At 35.4% G+C, this 16,816-nt stretch overlaps 1 protein-coding gene across 4 annotated transcripts in view; it reads right to left on the reverse strand.

Annotated features, from left to right (window-relative positions):
• pcbp4 (poly(rC) binding protein 4) overlaps window positions 1–16,816 on the reverse strand; it is a 104,689-nt gene that overhangs the window by 42,713 nt on the left and 45,160 nt on the right. For all 4 annotated transcript variants that reach the window (XM_039668617.2, XM_039668616.2, XM_039668618.2 and 1 more), the window contains exons 2-4: window positions 11,447–11,625; window positions 8,196–8,219; window positions 2,555–2,587 (exon numbers count right to left, since the gene is read on the reverse strand). In XM_039668617.2, the coding sequence (XP_039524551.2) occupies window positions 2,555–2,587; window positions 8,196–8,219; window positions 11,447–11,554 (165 nt within the window). In that variant the 5' untranslated portion in view covers window positions 11,555–11,625. The remainder of the gene's footprint in view (window positions 1–2,554; window positions 2,588–8,195; window positions 8,220–11,446; window positions 11,626–16,816) is intronic.

Raw genomic sequence — 16,816 nt, forward strand, 5'->3', positions numbered from 1 at the left:
TTGGGAAAAAACCTTAAATCCATAATTAAGGTGCACTAGGCAATACAACAATAAATCTAGTTTTAGTTTCGGTATTCAACCTTGCGAAAAAAAAAAAAAATAAACCACAGCACATCCCTATCCAGACGAGATTAGATTTCTCAGAGGATGCTCGAGAAAATTGTAGGCAATTTGTTCTGTTTTCGTGTGAGAAAAACACAGGCCTGTTCGATTCGGATGGGATTAAACTCCAAGTACGTCTATGAAACACAAATGTACCTGACCTCCTCGGGGAAACTAGTTCTGTTGGCTGTTAGATGTGGGTATCACGTGTTCTGTCCAAATGTGTGGATCTCCAGCAGAGCTCTGACTGTCAGCTTCACTTAAACTGATCTCTCAATCAATCAAATGCATGCAAATGCAACTGTTTATCAGTGGTATAATTTACATATTTAATAAAATGTATGTATAATGCACTTTTCTTTAAGACTTAAAGTATAGTTCAGGTATGACTTTGCAGACAAAAAGACAAGGTATATATATATATATATATATATATATATATATTTATTATTTTATTATTATTATTATTTTTATTTTTTATACAAATTAATTAATTTATTTTATATAATTTATATATTTATTTATTAATATATTAATATATTTATTTATATTTATTTTATAATAATATATATATATATATATATATATATACTGTATATATATATATATATATATATATATATATATATATTATTTATATATTCATATTTAATTTTATTTATTTAATTTTATTTTTGTAAATGTTTCGCTTTATTTACTGGTGATTTCTGCTTTATTTATGAATGTGATAATAAACTGATTTATTCAACAATGCATTTTTTTTAAGACTTGTATAGTTCAGGTGTGACTTATTTTCCAGAAAATATTTTAGTAATATAATGTTGGACTGACTGCTTGAGGTTTGAACTTTGCAGACAAAAAGACAAGGTATTATTTATATATATATATATATATATATATATATATATATATATATATATATATATATATATATATATATATATATATTTTATTTATTTTTTATTTTTTTGAAATTAAGTTTTTATTGGTGCATTTAATGCTTCATTCCAAAGAAGTTTGGAAAATCGTACACAAAATCTATTTTTTTAAATTTGTTTTTATTTTTATATTTTAGTAATATAATGTTGGACTGTTTGAGGTTTGAACTTTCCAGACAAAAAGACAAGGTAATTTTTATTAAAAAAACTAAAAAATAAGAAATATATATTTTTTATATAATTTATATATTTATTTATTAACATATTTATTTATATTTATTTTATAATATAAATATTTATTTTTATATTATTTATATATTATTATTTAATTTTTTTTTATTTATTCATTTTAATTTATTTTTGTAAATGTTTTGCTTTTTTACTGGTAATTTCTGCTTTATTTATGAATGTAATAATAAACTGATTTATTCAACAATGCATTTTTTTATGACTTAAAATATAGTTGAGGTATGACTTATTTTCCAGAATATATATTATAATGTTGGACTGTTTGAGGTTTGAACTTTGTAGACAAAAAGAAAAGGTATTTAATATATATATATATATATATATATACCCAAAAACTACCATTTTCACATATTTTACTCACATTCATGTCATTCTAAACCTGTTTCTTCAGAAGATTTGGATTATAGTGCACTTTTCTTGTGCTTTTTTGCTAGCTTTAAAGTCCCTGGTAACTGTATGTTTTTGTTGTATGGAATACAGAAGTGTTCTTCAAAATGTCTCCTTTAGGAAGAAAGTACATGGTACATGATGCCAGACTTTCTTTTCAGGAAGAGCTATTCCTCTTCCTAGTTATAGCACTGAACAGCAGATAAAAACATCCATTTGCAATATCTTCTGTTAATGACATCCATCGGGCCCAGGATTGACCCCTGTGGTGTCCCAACTAATGCAATAGAACAGGCCTCATGTGCAGACTTGCGTTCACATTTTCCACTCTCAAACCATTAATTAGGTTGAAGAAAACAGTATTTTTGTCGTTTTATGTTGTAAGGAAGCAAAAACCTTTAGGTAAGGGTGCAAGCGAGCTAGAGAATAAGAGACGATGGGTGCTTTGTTAGCTCATGAAGAATTTCTACTGATCATCATATATTTATATATATACACACTCGGAGGGACATGTTCACCCACGCCTGGGTTTTTCAACTTCAATCTTTATCCGGAAGCTATTGTTAATAGCAGCTACCTTGAAAATACCAAAGCATTCATATCAAACTAATGAATTAATGGTCGCAGCGTATGCGCTGTCATGCGCCCTTGAGATGAAAGGCTTCATTTAAATATTAATGTCTTCTGCAGTCTTTCAGCGTTAATGTGGCGGACATCAACTGTTTTGAGGATGTACGTGGGAAATAAGTCCTTTTTTCCCGGCGTAAAACCACATTTATGTGTAGAAATCCATGTAGCGCCAGCTTCAAAGGAATGCCGTCTGTTCTGCATGCTGGGAAGCGGAGAAAGACAACATCTACGAGTAGCATGTGGCTTACCTCCTCTCGTATCCTTTTCACCGTCTCTCCTTTCTGTAGGGCGAGAGAAAAAGAAGATCATAAAGCACTCATTGCCTTTCTCTCATGTTTGTTTGTGTGATATGTTGTTTCCCCAGAGAGACTGTCTTTCACAATGGCTTATAGTGGAGGATAAAGTGAGATTGACTAGTTGAACAGATAGCTGAAATTAATATCAATTCTGCTTCGCTACACAGCAATATGGCATCTGCATGCATAGGCCTCAGGGGAACAGGTTTTCCAATCGAAGGCTCTGCAATTGGACTGACTAGGGAATCAATAGTCCATGAATCACTTAGATAGCCTCAGATAGTGTCTCGCTATCTCAGATACAGAAGCTAACGTGTACGGCATAGTCACGACTGCGGATCCGAGGATCTGCTTTAACACGCTTGACTGGCGTTTCATTGTCTTTAGATGGGGTGAAATGATGATTGGATATGTCATAACAGAGGTGAAGTGGGACTTGGGTGGTTTTAATTTATCAAGGAAATTGAAATTCCACATGAGATTTTTTCGAGGCCACCCATCTTATAAATCCACCCTTAATGCCACAACACAAATATCATGCCTCAAAGTTGAACTCAAACTGCTGACACCATATTTTGTTTGATTTGAACAAAAACAAGGCTGTGGAAGATCACAAGTACAGTTTGTTACAATGTGTCGCACAGTTGCGTACTTGTATGCTGACCATTTGGCGAATGAAACTTAAATAACAAAAATTATGAAATGTTTTATTATGTTTTGGTATTCATCAATGTGCACTCTAAAAAATGCTGGGTCATTTCAACCCAAATTTGGTTCAAATATGGACAAACCCAGATGTTGTCTTGAATTATTATTATTATTATAATTTTTTTTTTTTAATTAGAGTTGAAAGTGAAAGTTGACGTTGGGTTAAAATTTGAAATTACATTTTTAACCCAACATTTGGGGTTTTTTAACCCAACATTTGGGTTTATATATATTATATTTATTAAGATTTATTTAGATTTAGATTTATATTAAGGCTGTCAAACGATTAATCGTGATTAATCACATCCAAAATAAAAGTTTGTGTTTACATAGTATATGTGGGTGCACTGTGCATAATTATTTTGTATATGTATAAATACACACACACACATGCATGTATATTTAAGAACAAAAATATTTATATATATAATATTTATATTTATATATAATATAAATTATATATAAATCTATATACAGTATATACATGAAAATATTTCTTAAATATGTACAAGCATGTGTGTGTGTGTGTGTGTGTGTGTGTGTGTGTGTGTGTGTGTGTGTGTGTGTGTGTGTGTATATATATATATATATATATATATATATATTATATTTGAAGAGTTCAGATGCAAAAGCCTCTAAATGCCATTTGAAATTTTCTTCTAAAATGACCATTTTTATCAAGCTTGTATATTTAAGTTCAGTAATTTCACTTAAATGACAATTAATAGGTAATCTTCATTGCCATTTAAGTGAAATTACTGAACTTAAATATACAAGCTTGATAAAAATTTCAAATGGCACTTAGAGGCTTTTGCATCTGAACTCTTCATAATATATATATATATATATATATATATATATATAAAATAATTATACACAGGGCATCCACATATATTATGTAAACACAAACTTTTATTTTGGATGCAATTAATCACGATTAATCATTTGACAGCCCTTTAATATATATATATATATATATATATATATATATATGTGTATATATATATATGTATATATATATACTTGAATTAAATGTTATCTAAAATAAAATATTTATAATAAATCTTAGACTTATTTAATTTCTCATTTTCATTTAGTTTACCTTGATGTACTAAAATAACTACAAATGAACTATACATATACATACATACATACATGTTAAAAAATATATAAATGACAAACACAAAATAAAATTACTTTAACTTTAACAAAAATGTAAAAGAAACTGAAAAATTTAGGAGAAAAAAATAATTCAAACTATTAATATAAACTATAATTGTCTTTCAATGATACTAAAATCTACCTTTATGTTTTCTACATAAAATGTATTTTTGTCAACTAAATTCAGAACTTTAGAAAGTTTCGTCAGAAGGCTAAATCTATGACTATAACAAATAATAAAATGAAAAATCAGTGTTTCCATGCAAAACGTTAATATTTAAATTTTTTTCAAAAATTTATGCAACAATGATTTACAAACAAAGAAGCTAGCATGAACAAAAACAAGACTGCGGAAGATGCCTTGTGTTTCATGAATGACGCCACCTGAACGACAAAATCCGTTACTCTTTTTTGTATTCATGTCAAATAAAACATTGTCAACTGTGGCCGAGCTCTCTCTCTCTCCTTATAATACACAATTAACTTTCATTTCATTCTCCTGACGATGCATTGCGAATAGTAATCGACTCTAGATAGTCCTCCCCCACGAATATCTTCTCCAATGAAGATTTGTGATGGAGAACCACCAGTAACGGCACAGATTTAGTCTAAGACTGTGTTTAATCTTTGTTCGGGAAACCAAGCCTTGATGTATTGATTTCACAGTAAGGAGATCTACACCACAGGCCTTCATTCATTTACTATGTTTCAGAGAAAAAACAAGAGAGGGGAAAAAGAAGAAAACAGAGGATGTCAAAGTCATCGTTTAGCTGATCTTATACTGGAACGTGATTAAGCATTACATGATCATCATTCCACAGATGTTCACCAAAAGCCCTGCATTTGGATTCAACCCACAATGAGAGACGTACCATTTAAGGCTAGCCCAATGAAATGGCAAACTGTGGCATAAATTAATGAATCAAACAGATGAGGGCTTTTTAACTTTCTTTTTTGATACTACACCGATGTTACACTTTGATTTAGGAAATTTGCCAGTACTGGGAACTACTGCCAGAAACATACTCTACACAGGTATTTAAATGCAGACACAAATGCCTGGCCAACGAACAGAAAAAGGGCATAACCTCAATAATCAACAGATTCAATTATTGTTCTGCCATAATAGCAGCTAATCTGAAAAAAAAAAAAACTGGATGTAGTAAAATATAATGTAAGAGCTAATGACTACTATAGCGCCCCTTGTGGTCAATATGTTTACAGCAAAGCAATAAAATCTTTTTTTTCTTCGCTGCTGTGGCGAGCAGGACGAGGCCGAGGGAGAACGGCGTGAGGTTGGTGGCGTGATTAATGTTGAGCAAATGTATCTCTCACAGAGGAGCGGAAGTATAAAAGGAGGAGCGACGATAGTGAAGGATGAGAGAGGCCAGGCCTGGATTTTACGTCGTGTTTTGTTTCTGTTTTATTATGTGGCAGCAGTCGTCCATGAGGGACTGCTGCCTTTCCTTTCATTTTGTATTTGTTTTATTTTGTTATTAAAAGTCTTTTGAATGTTCGCCGGTTCCCGCCCCCTTCTTCCCACAACAACATACTGCGTTACTGCAGCATTTCCAAAAGTGTCAGAACACAATATAAGATATAGTTTGTGTAGCAACTAGCAAGGAATGTTTATTTGTGACTTGTAACTATACTGTTCGAAATGCTGGCAATTGTGTTTCATGAATGACGGCAACTGAACGAAAAAATATGTTACTCTCTTTTTTTTTTTTATTCATGTCAAATAAAACATCGTCAATTGTGGCCGAGCTCTCTCTCTCTCCTTATAATACACAATTAACTTTCATTTCTTTCTCCTGAATACGTATTGCGAATAGTAGTCGACTCTAGATAGCCCTCCCCCACGAATATCTACAATAAAGATTTGTGATGGAGAACCACCGGTAACGGCGACCTGATGGTTGCATAGGTTTAGGAATGGACCTTCATAGTTAGGTGTTTTGTTTCACCTAACACAGTCTCATCCCAAAAAGTCATATAACTGACGTTTTGGGACGTATTTTGACCATACGTCAATATCCGCCTTTTTAGGGCCCCCTTAAACGTCGCTAGATGGCGATCCCGGGCCGTCATACAACTGACGCTTTACCTTTAACGTCAGGTAGGTGACGGGTTAGGTTTAGGTTTAGGTTTAGGTCTGGGGTAGAGTTAGGATCTCATAACCTCATCTACCGACGTTTAAAGGGGCCCTAAAAAGGCGAATATTGACGTATGGTCAAAAGACGTCCCAAAACGTCAGTTATATGACGTCTTGGGATGAGACCGGGTTGTTTCACCATGATATTAATTGATCCGAAATCAAAAAGTAGAATATAAATTAAGCTACCTACAACTATAGCACCCCCTGTGGTAACACTGAAAATGAAATGCACACGGTAAGTTACACAAACTCTGTTTTTGGTTCCAAAAAGAGATTATCAAGGAACATTTACTCAAACGGCCAGTAGAGTTATCAACATGTTATGATTCAGTTAGCCACCTAAACATGTCGACAGATTAGCTAACTTTAGCAAGCTTTCTCAGCCAGGATATCTTTAGAACTGTTGTTCTGGCATAAAAGTAGTTGATCTGAAATTGAAAACCAATTGTAGTAGATAATATTTTACACTAACAACAACTAAAGAACCCCTTGTGGCAACGCTGACACAAAAACATAAAATTTGTCAAACAAGGAATGTTTACTCAAGGGCGATAGAGTTATCAACGTGTTATGATTCAGTTAGCTACCTATAAAGCTATATTAGCACTCTAGCACTTGTGGCAACGCTGAGAATGAAACGCAAAGGTTGAGCTACTGCCTTCCCAAAAGTGTTAAAACGCAATATAAAACCGAATTTGCATGGCAAGGACATTTCCATCCACATATTTGCGTTAGAAAATGCGTTTGGGCCCTACTTGTTGCAGCTAGGCTCTATTTTATCGATCGATCGATCAGATCCCTGCAACAGGAAGTCCAGCCAAGCTTGTTCTTGATTTATTGTTTGGATGTTGTTATCTGAAGATAGCACTTTTAGGACATTGCAACATACTTTTCGATTCGTTTTGTGCACTGTGTTTTTTCGAGAAGACATTTGCAGCAGCGGAGACCCCGTGGAGCTCAGAGCGGGTCTGTATCCTTCTGTCTGGCTCTGGTCCTGAGGCCAAGCTCTGGCAAAGGCCCAGAGACCTATTAGCAGGCCAGTTCTGAAGAGAGCTTTGTTTCGCAAGAGATTAATTTAGAGCCAAATAAATGCCAACAACTGTGTGTATTTGTGTTTTGTAGCTCCAGGACCTAGAGTTGGCCGAAGTAAGGAACAAAACTCCCCCAAAAATCATCTCATCAGTAGCTGACACACTGTTTACTAATCACTGTGACACTCTCCAAGAGATTGCGCCATGTTCAGACAATTGCACTCGCTCTGGGGATAAACAGAGCTAGCTGTAGAATTTAACAATGCAATATATCCAGATCATTAATACATATGATTTACGACTCGTCGCATTTAACAAACCATTTGCTTGAAAACATCAAGTCTTGTAGTGATGCATTCTGTGGGTTTCTAAACTGCGGTTTTTGGATTGTAACCTAAAGGATTGTGAGAAAGATTGCAAGATCTAATACAGAGGGAAAACAAACAAACCCAATAGTGACATAAAATCTCAAGACGCATCCACAAAATCTAATAAGTCAACAGCAGGGACAACGGGAACAAAGAGAATCGCTCACCTTGCCTATGATGCTGCCGACCTCCTGTGAAAAGAGAAACAAAGCAAATGTCAGCTTATTGATTAGCGAGCTCACTCCCCGCTCATCTGTCTGTGGGTTTTGATGAGGTAGGCTGGGTCTGGAGTATCTGTGCACTTGGGATCACGTGGAACCATATTAGAACAGGGCCCTCCAGGCTCCGGAAGCACTCTGTACCGTTTAAATGTCCCATCTTAGGTTTAAAGTCAGCACAAAATGGTGTCTATGGCTCAATCCCAATTCACCCCTTGCCCCTACCCCTCCGTATTGCGCGTTCACGTCTAGGGGTAGGGTGTCCCGATTCTTGTTGAGATCGAGGGGTAGGGCTACATAGCCTTCGAAACAGAGATTTTTTCAGAGGCACACTCCAAATGGAGGGCTACGAGAGAGTTCGCAGAATACATCGCTAATCACCGGCGAGATGGCTTCGCAAACGGTTAAACATTTAAAAATTGCGCCAGATGACACCACCATGCACTTTATTTACCATTATAATAATACTTTAGTCATTTAAATGAAGAAACTGTCAAATAAATTACCTTTCCGAATCAGAAAAGACTCGAACTCCGTAACGGCAGAGCCATTGCCGACGACTGATGACGTATCGGGTTAGTGAAGGGTTGTTCCATTTCATAAGGGAATATTTCAACCCCTTGGCCCTTGTAACTCTGTTTTAAGGGCCAAGGGGTACACTCGAAAACAAGGGGTAGGGCCAAGGGGTGAATTGGGATTGAGCCTATAACCCCATTTGATTAATGTTACCAAAATGTGTGATATCTAAGAACAAATTGAATTGTTAAAGTTGTCCCCATAGTAGTCAAAGTCATTTTAAAGACGGAGCGTGTTTTAATCACATTTTATTTTGATGAAACATTTAAAAGCCAAACTTTTCTTCTTTAGATTAACATGCACTGATTATTTGTTCAGTAGTTAAAGGGTTAGTTGCCCCAAAAATATAAATGTTGTCGTTTATTACTAACCTCCATGTCTTTCCAAGACTTTCGTTCATCTTCGGAACACAAATAAAGTCTGAGAGCTTTATGTCCCTCCATTGACAGTTTACGCAACTACCACTTTCAAGACCCAGAGAGGTAGTAAAGACATCATAAAAGTAATCCATGTGACTTCAGTGATGCAACCTCGATTGAGACGCCAGATTTGATTAAATTCTCCTAGAGATCTCTTAGATTTCATTAAATCTTCATTTGTGGTCCGTTGATGAACTGTCTTACGGGTTTGGAATGACATGGGGGTGATAAATGAAAATGAAAATCACACCCAAGAGGGTTAAAGCGCAAAGCACATTTTAGATTATCAGGTGGCTCAACACTCTCTTATCGCAATTTAGCTATTTAAAATTTTGCTGAATTGGAGGCAATTCTACGAAATTTCTACGAAATTTGCACCCCATAAAACAGTGATGGTTTCTCGTGAGATTGGGTGTTGCTTTTGATTTGTGTTAACTGGCTGAAAACAGTATGAAGGAAGATGTCATGCACCGCTTATTGAGCTGTTGCATCATGTACGAATGTTTCTAGAAAAGTTTTCAGCAAGGATGTCTGCTTTGAGCTGCCAAGAATGTAAGGGAACACTTAAGTTTTGAAGGATCTCTGTTTATCCTCATTGAAAGATCAAGTTACAATCTGTTGATAAATTGGCACATAAATCATATAAATGTGGCAGTTTATTAACGGTTCATTATGTTTTCATTGGTTTTTCATGACTGTTTTTAATGACTCATTCCTTTTAAGGGATATGCAAATGAGAAATATCAAGGAGTTATAGGCACGTGGGAGGAAATCTGTCACTGGCAGCTGGCTGACAGTTAAACGAACATGTTGACAACACTGTAATGACAATCTACAACCATTTGTTTACCAATAACTTGAATTCAAGTAGATTTAAAACATTTGGAATCAGTAAAATACAATGAAGACTCTAGCAGCAAATAATCATGTTAAATCAGAGATTGTATTACATTATCTCTGTATTGATAGATTGAGCCACTTAGAGTAGGCGTGAAAGTGGTCTACCGACACTGTTTTCATTAGAAGTTTCGGTACAAAGCAATATCACTTTGAAATAGGGCTGGGCGATATGGCCAAAAAATCATATCTCGATATTTTTTGGTCAAATGGCGATATACGATATATATCTCGGTACTTTCTACGTTTTCTATTTAGATAAAGAAAATCTTTATATTAAAAAAAAAATATATATATATATATATATATATATATATATATATATATATATATATATATATATATATATATATATATATATATATACAGTATATTCACATTCGGCCCAATGATGTCCTACAAACAATGTTGATATTGAAGGATATGGAAACAAATATAATATAGGCTATGCAATATATTATGTGCAAAAAGCTTTTGTTTTTATATTGACTAAAAGCTAAACTAAAAATGAAAATAAAAACAAAAACAAAAGCACAAACTAATTATATTAGCCTGCATTTGATTACCCCATTATAATCACTTTCACTTTCATTAAAAATATATACTTGTAGGTTTAAAATTCCACATATGGCACATTTATTTTCTCCAACAACAAATATTTTAGCAATATGTTTATTTTAGTCAGAATTATTGCGTACTACGTAGTACTATTCACGCGCATGCGCGCGCCGGCGCTCGTTCAAGGAAGCATGAATTTTAGCGGAGATTCACTTGCAGAAGCTCGTCCTCTTCTGACATGGACATATTTGTTGTGAAATGGACATATTTGCTTTACTTTCTAACATTTACAGATGGAGAATATGTGAAATGTAAGTTGAGCACTGAGGAAAGCACCACATCTCAAATGCATTAAACAGTGCAAGTATATCTGTCAGTCAGCAGCAGTGTCTGTCAGAGCATTTGACAGGGCGGCAAGCTGCCTTAAACTTGTTAACTATATCAAAGTGATTTTGACGCAATTAATATAAGCTTGTGTCATGTTTAGGACAAATTGTACTACGTAGCCTAGCTACTTTCACTGCAGCAGCTCACACTGCAACCTCCGCTATTTTTCAGATGTGCTCATATCAAACTACTGTACGGTATTGCCTCATTCCATATCGTTTCAAAAAATATAACGATACATCGTACATATTCGATATATCGCCCAGCCCTACTTTGAAATGTACATGTCGATGTCGGGTTCCTACCCCCAGTGTCATCTTGCACTGAAAACACTAAATGTTTGTGGAGTCTAAGTGTGTTTACCTTTCCGTGCATGAGCAGCCGGAGAGTTAGAGTGACGTTCATGCCCCCATCTCCAAAATCCTGCTCACAGTTCATCCTGACGTGGGATTCAGACCCAGGGAGACGCATGAAAGATGCTCTACGGATGATGGAATGGGCAGGGAGGGGGGAAGCAGGACTCTCTCTTTCCACTCACCGCTCTGGAAAGACAACACAAAACATTTGTCAATAACTTAAAGTGCCCATATTATGCTATTATAAATGTTGATAATTTGTTTTTGAAGGTCTCCTACACAATAGATTTACATGCACTGATGGTCAAAAAACACTTTTCTCATAATATGCATTGCAGATCACCTCATTTCTCAAAGTGTTTCTGCTCTGATTAGTCAGATGGCCTAGTGTGTTGTGATTGGTCTACTCTGCTCTGATTGGTCAAATGGTCCAGTCTGTTGTGATTGGTCTACTCTGCTCTGATTGGTCAGATGGTCCAGTCTGTTGTGATTGGTCTACTCTGCTCTGATTGGTCAAATGGTCCAGTCTGTTGTGATTGGTCTACTCTGCCCTGATTGGTCAGATGGCCAGTGTGTTGTGATTGGTCTACTCTGCTCTGATTGGTCAGATGGCCCAGTCTGTTGTGATTGGTCTACTCTGCTCTGATTGGTCAGATGGCCCAGTCTGTTGTGATTGGTCTACTCTGCTCTGATTGGTCAGATGGCCAGTGTGTTGTGATTGGTCTACTCTGCTCTGATTGGTCAGATGGCCCAGTCTGTAGTGATTGGTCTACTCTGCTCTGATTGGTCATGAAAGGTAATGTTCAAAAAAGCCTAATGGGGCACTTTAGTTTAGTTTATATTTTAGTTTTATTTAACCTGTTGCAGAAATAAAAACTGCTTCTATATTTATGGTCTATATTTATATTTATGTGCATTTCGCCTTCATTGGGAAAGATAGATGGGATTGGGAAACAACCCCAACCCAGATTCAAATCAGTGTTGGTTTCTATTTGCCTTGACAGGAGTCAGCGTGTCTCACAGTGGTAAATAAGACGATCTGTAATAGCCACGCCATCTGTTCTTGTGTGCAAAGTATTCAGTTAAGTGAGGACAACCATGACAAGTGAATCCAACAATGCCTCAGCAGCTGAATGATGACAATGAGGTGTTCTGTTACAGTGGCACCAAAGTCAGCATCACCAATTTAGCCAATCTCACAAAGCAGGAGAGGACGACTGTAAGTGCTTGTTGAAATGATCCCCACTGCATGCTCCACGGTTTTTGGTGAAGGCCCAGAAGTGGAGTAAGAGGTGAAGCTAGTTTTGGCAATTTTGTTCTTTTTGAAACAAGAAATTGCAGTTTTTGTGCACCCCTGCCTCTACATGAAAGAAAAACCACAGGTTCTATCGAGACCATTTGATGGCCTTTTTAGGCAGTGTTGTGTGTAAAGAGCAGTTGGAGATATTCAAGATATAAAGCAAGTCTGCAGTAATAACTGTATATGCATTCTACAATCCCGGAATCACACATACCAACAACAGAGATGGTTTTTGGAGGAAGGATGTCATGTGGTGCGACCAGTAAAGTCATGAAATCCAACCAACACTCTGAATGAGAAATGATATTATAGGCCCTTCGCCCTTATGAATATGTCAAGGTCAAAAATATCAGATAATTTGACCTTTTTAAATGACAAGGCAAGGTTAGTTCAGGTTGTGAAATGCCATGTGGTGCGCTCTCCACAAAATGTTGATAGAGAAAAAGAGTTGATGTTGAGAAAGAAATACTAAGCATTGTGTGTTTTGCTTGTAACGACATCTCCCGAGAGATCGGAAGCAAGTCGGAAGCTTACAAATTTCAGTCAGCTTCTAAACGTCCCCAAAATTAGACTGCATGAGTCATAATTTAAAACTTGATTGGCAAGTGTTGTTGAATCTTTGGGGTGAACGAAACAAGCTCTCAAGTCTCAGAGGACCTGCTACATCAGACGTCTCGAGTCCTAAAACAGCGATATCACAGCATGCTAATGGCAGACTTGGTTGAGCAGTTGATGATTCATAGAATCAAACACGCCAACATCTGCTCGTCGTAACACCGCTCACCCACATTGCAGTTTTCTGAAATCTGCCGGCAGGTTAATTAAAACCGCAGTTGATGTGGCCGCTCAATTAAAGGTGTGGGTGTGTGTTTTCAGATAACACTGGAAGACATCCAAGATTTGACGTCAGTCGGGGCTCCAAAAAAAGTAGGTCAGGAATCCAAACAGCAAAGCAGAAGCCCACGAGGGGCATTGATGAGGCCGTCGTATAGGAGTTTAGCAGTGTGTCATTTGGACACTCATGTCCACGGGTGGTGCTGGCATATGCATGTCATTAGTGCAAAGCGATCGCTACTTGTGCCTGTCTCGTTTTCTTCTCTTCCCTCAAGGCGATCCACCAACCTATTAGAAGAAGAGACAGCGGGTTGAACAGGAGATAGAACGTGCACACTGGTTTGCACCTGTGGTTCTCAGGGATTTTGCCAAGTTGAATATGTTTCTGGATCTTCTGTTGGTCCTGTCACAACATCCTGTTAAGCAACTGCCAAAGCCCTATAAACTAGGACCGTATGAAACGGGGTTGTCTTAAAATATTATGTTTTACTAAAAATACTTAAAATATAAAATACTTAAAAAATATAAACATTAACTGAAATAAAATACAATATAAAACAACTTACACATGTTTTCGTTCCACTGCAATATTTCTCATTTTTATTTAGTTTAACGACATACTAAAATAACTTAAACTGAAATAAGAATTTCTAAATAGACTATATAGATATTACTATATTATACTATTACTATACTAGATATTACTCATATAGAAATTTAACAGTTTTATTAAATAAAAAACAAATATAAAATATAATATAAATATAAAATCTAATATGAAAATCAAAAATGAATATTAATTAAAAGATTAATAAATCGATTATAATATCCCAGTAATACTAAAATAACACTGCTATGACAGTTTTTTTTTTCCTGATTTCTGTTTTATTTTATTTTTCTAAATTCCATGCTTTCTATTTTAATTTTTAATGGTTTAAATCAATTATATTAGTCAAAAAGGATGTCTATTTAATTAATATCCAGTGTTGTAGTCGAGACCACCTCACTCGAGTCCGAGTCGAGACCGAGATCAGAGAGAGTCGAGTCCGAGACCAGAGACGGTCGAGTCCGAGTCGAGACCGAGACCAGTGAGGGTTGATTACCTAATTTACTTTTATTTACTTAGAGAAATCCTTTTTTTTTGTACTGAATTTACTTAGAGTTTAAAAAACATGATCAGTTTAGGGTAAAAAGGCCACATTGTAGGTGGTGTTAAAAGTAATTTTATTACAATTTGTCATGCGCAGTTGCGCACTAGAAAATCACCAATCACTGGGCGTGTCAATCAATTTAAAGAAATATTTTATCAACATACATTAATAATCATGAAAAATATTTTGAATTGAACTCGAGTGGACTCGGGAATAAGTCCGAGTCCTAAAAAAAAAATGTTCGAGTACGAGTCAATTCCGAGTCCAAATGCACACGGTCCATGACAAGACCAAGACCATTAAAATATGGTCTCGAGACCGAGTCCGAGACGAGTCAGAGTCTCGAGTACTACAACACTGTTAATATCTTAATATTATTTATAACAATTGTATTATGTTTTAAAAAGTTTAACAATAGTGCCCTATGACATGTATTTTCTTTTTTTTAGATTTATTTTGTGTGAAATATAATTTTCAGAATTTTTGAGGGGATATTTCAGTGTTTTGTAAATTAATATAAATTTAGTATAAAAAATTATAGTGATAAATCTTTTTTTTAAGTATGAAATTTGAACAATTCCTTTCATTTTTTTTTACCAAACAAAGTACAAAGGTTTGCTGTTTAGAGATGACTTTTGAGATGAAATTAATGTCTTTATATAGTGAAACAACACTGAAAACACCATGAGAGTTACACGTTCTTAAGTATTATTTAAAGACAGACGTTATATCTAAACAGCAGCCATTTTGTAGTTTAAAATCCACAGACACTATACTGATGTCAACTTTCAAGTTATCTGTGTTCCTACCAATTTCGCTATAAATTCAACCAAGTTATATACAAATTATGTCGGTGGGTATTAAAACAACTGCCTGAACTTATTTGAATAAAAAATGCAGTGCCGACTGTAAATGCTCCCTGCTAGCCAGTAATCAATTACATAAGAGTGTCAAAGCCATTCTAACTTAGTTTACTATGACTTTGGCAAAGGCTCTTTTGGGTGTTGCCTTGTTCCCTGCCCCCGTTCACCCACCACCACTAAACCACAGCCCAAACCCTAAAGCCAGAAATGTTGTTCCGGGACCAACAACGTTTACGCATCCTACTGTTTATCTTCCTACACTGTAAGATTATTTACACCTGTATATATAAGAACCTGCTGTTGCAATATCTCTGTTGGAACACAATCTCTCATCTATTTAATGCTAATCACTTGTAAATCTCTCTACTCTTTACACACACATCTAACGAAGATTAATTAGCAGTGCTAATTGAGGCTTCGCCACCCTGTAGTGTGTGACAATATGGATTGTCAAGACTGGCCAGTCTATTACAGAAGAGCTCTATGTTCTATGCATCTTAATGCATCTCTACACTATTGATAACATAAAATTGATCTTTTTCCCATCAATATTTGGTGAAATTTCGCTACTGTGGCATCAACCATCAACCAAATTTTAGCTCTTTATTATCACCCAGATTTATCCTTGTTTGGACATGCACAGATTTGAATAAGCATTTATGATGCTTGGTGTTTGTGAAAAGGTGTTTGCATGGCCTAAAATTCGGATTAAAGCAAAAATATACAAATGTGCTATTCAAACACAATCTCGCGGCAATTTGTACGTATTTGACGAGGTGGCTAATTCGTACGAATTCATACAACCTCACTTCGTAAGTATTTTTGTAACTTACGAAGATCGTAACACTTCGTAAGGAACCTACCGAATTTGTAAGATTTTTGCTAAATCATACGTTTTACGACTTGCCCAATTCGTACGAATGACCTCCCCCTGACCCGCCCCTAAACCTACCCATCACTGGGGTTCAGACAAATCGTACAATATCACACGAGTGAGGTCGTACGAATTTGTACGAATTAGCCACCTAGTATGAATTCATACTAGCGTTGGGTATTCGGATTCTAGAAACCAGGAATTTGGCTTAATCTGGTTTACAGCAATCAATGCATTTATGTGATGCTTACATAATCAGAATATGACCAAATTCTGATTAAAACAAAAATATATGTGGTATTCAGATTCTAGAAATCGTAATCTTTACTTAATCTGGTTATAGTGATAAAATAAA

The sequence above is a fragment of the Pimephales promelas genome, chromosome 2 (genome assembly GCF_988280905.1).
Source record: "Pimephales promelas chromosome 2, fPimPro1.hap1.1, whole genome shotgun sequence".
Classification (NCBI taxonomy): Eukaryota; Metazoa; Chordata; class Actinopteri; order Cypriniformes; family Leuciscidae; genus Pimephales; species Pimephales promelas.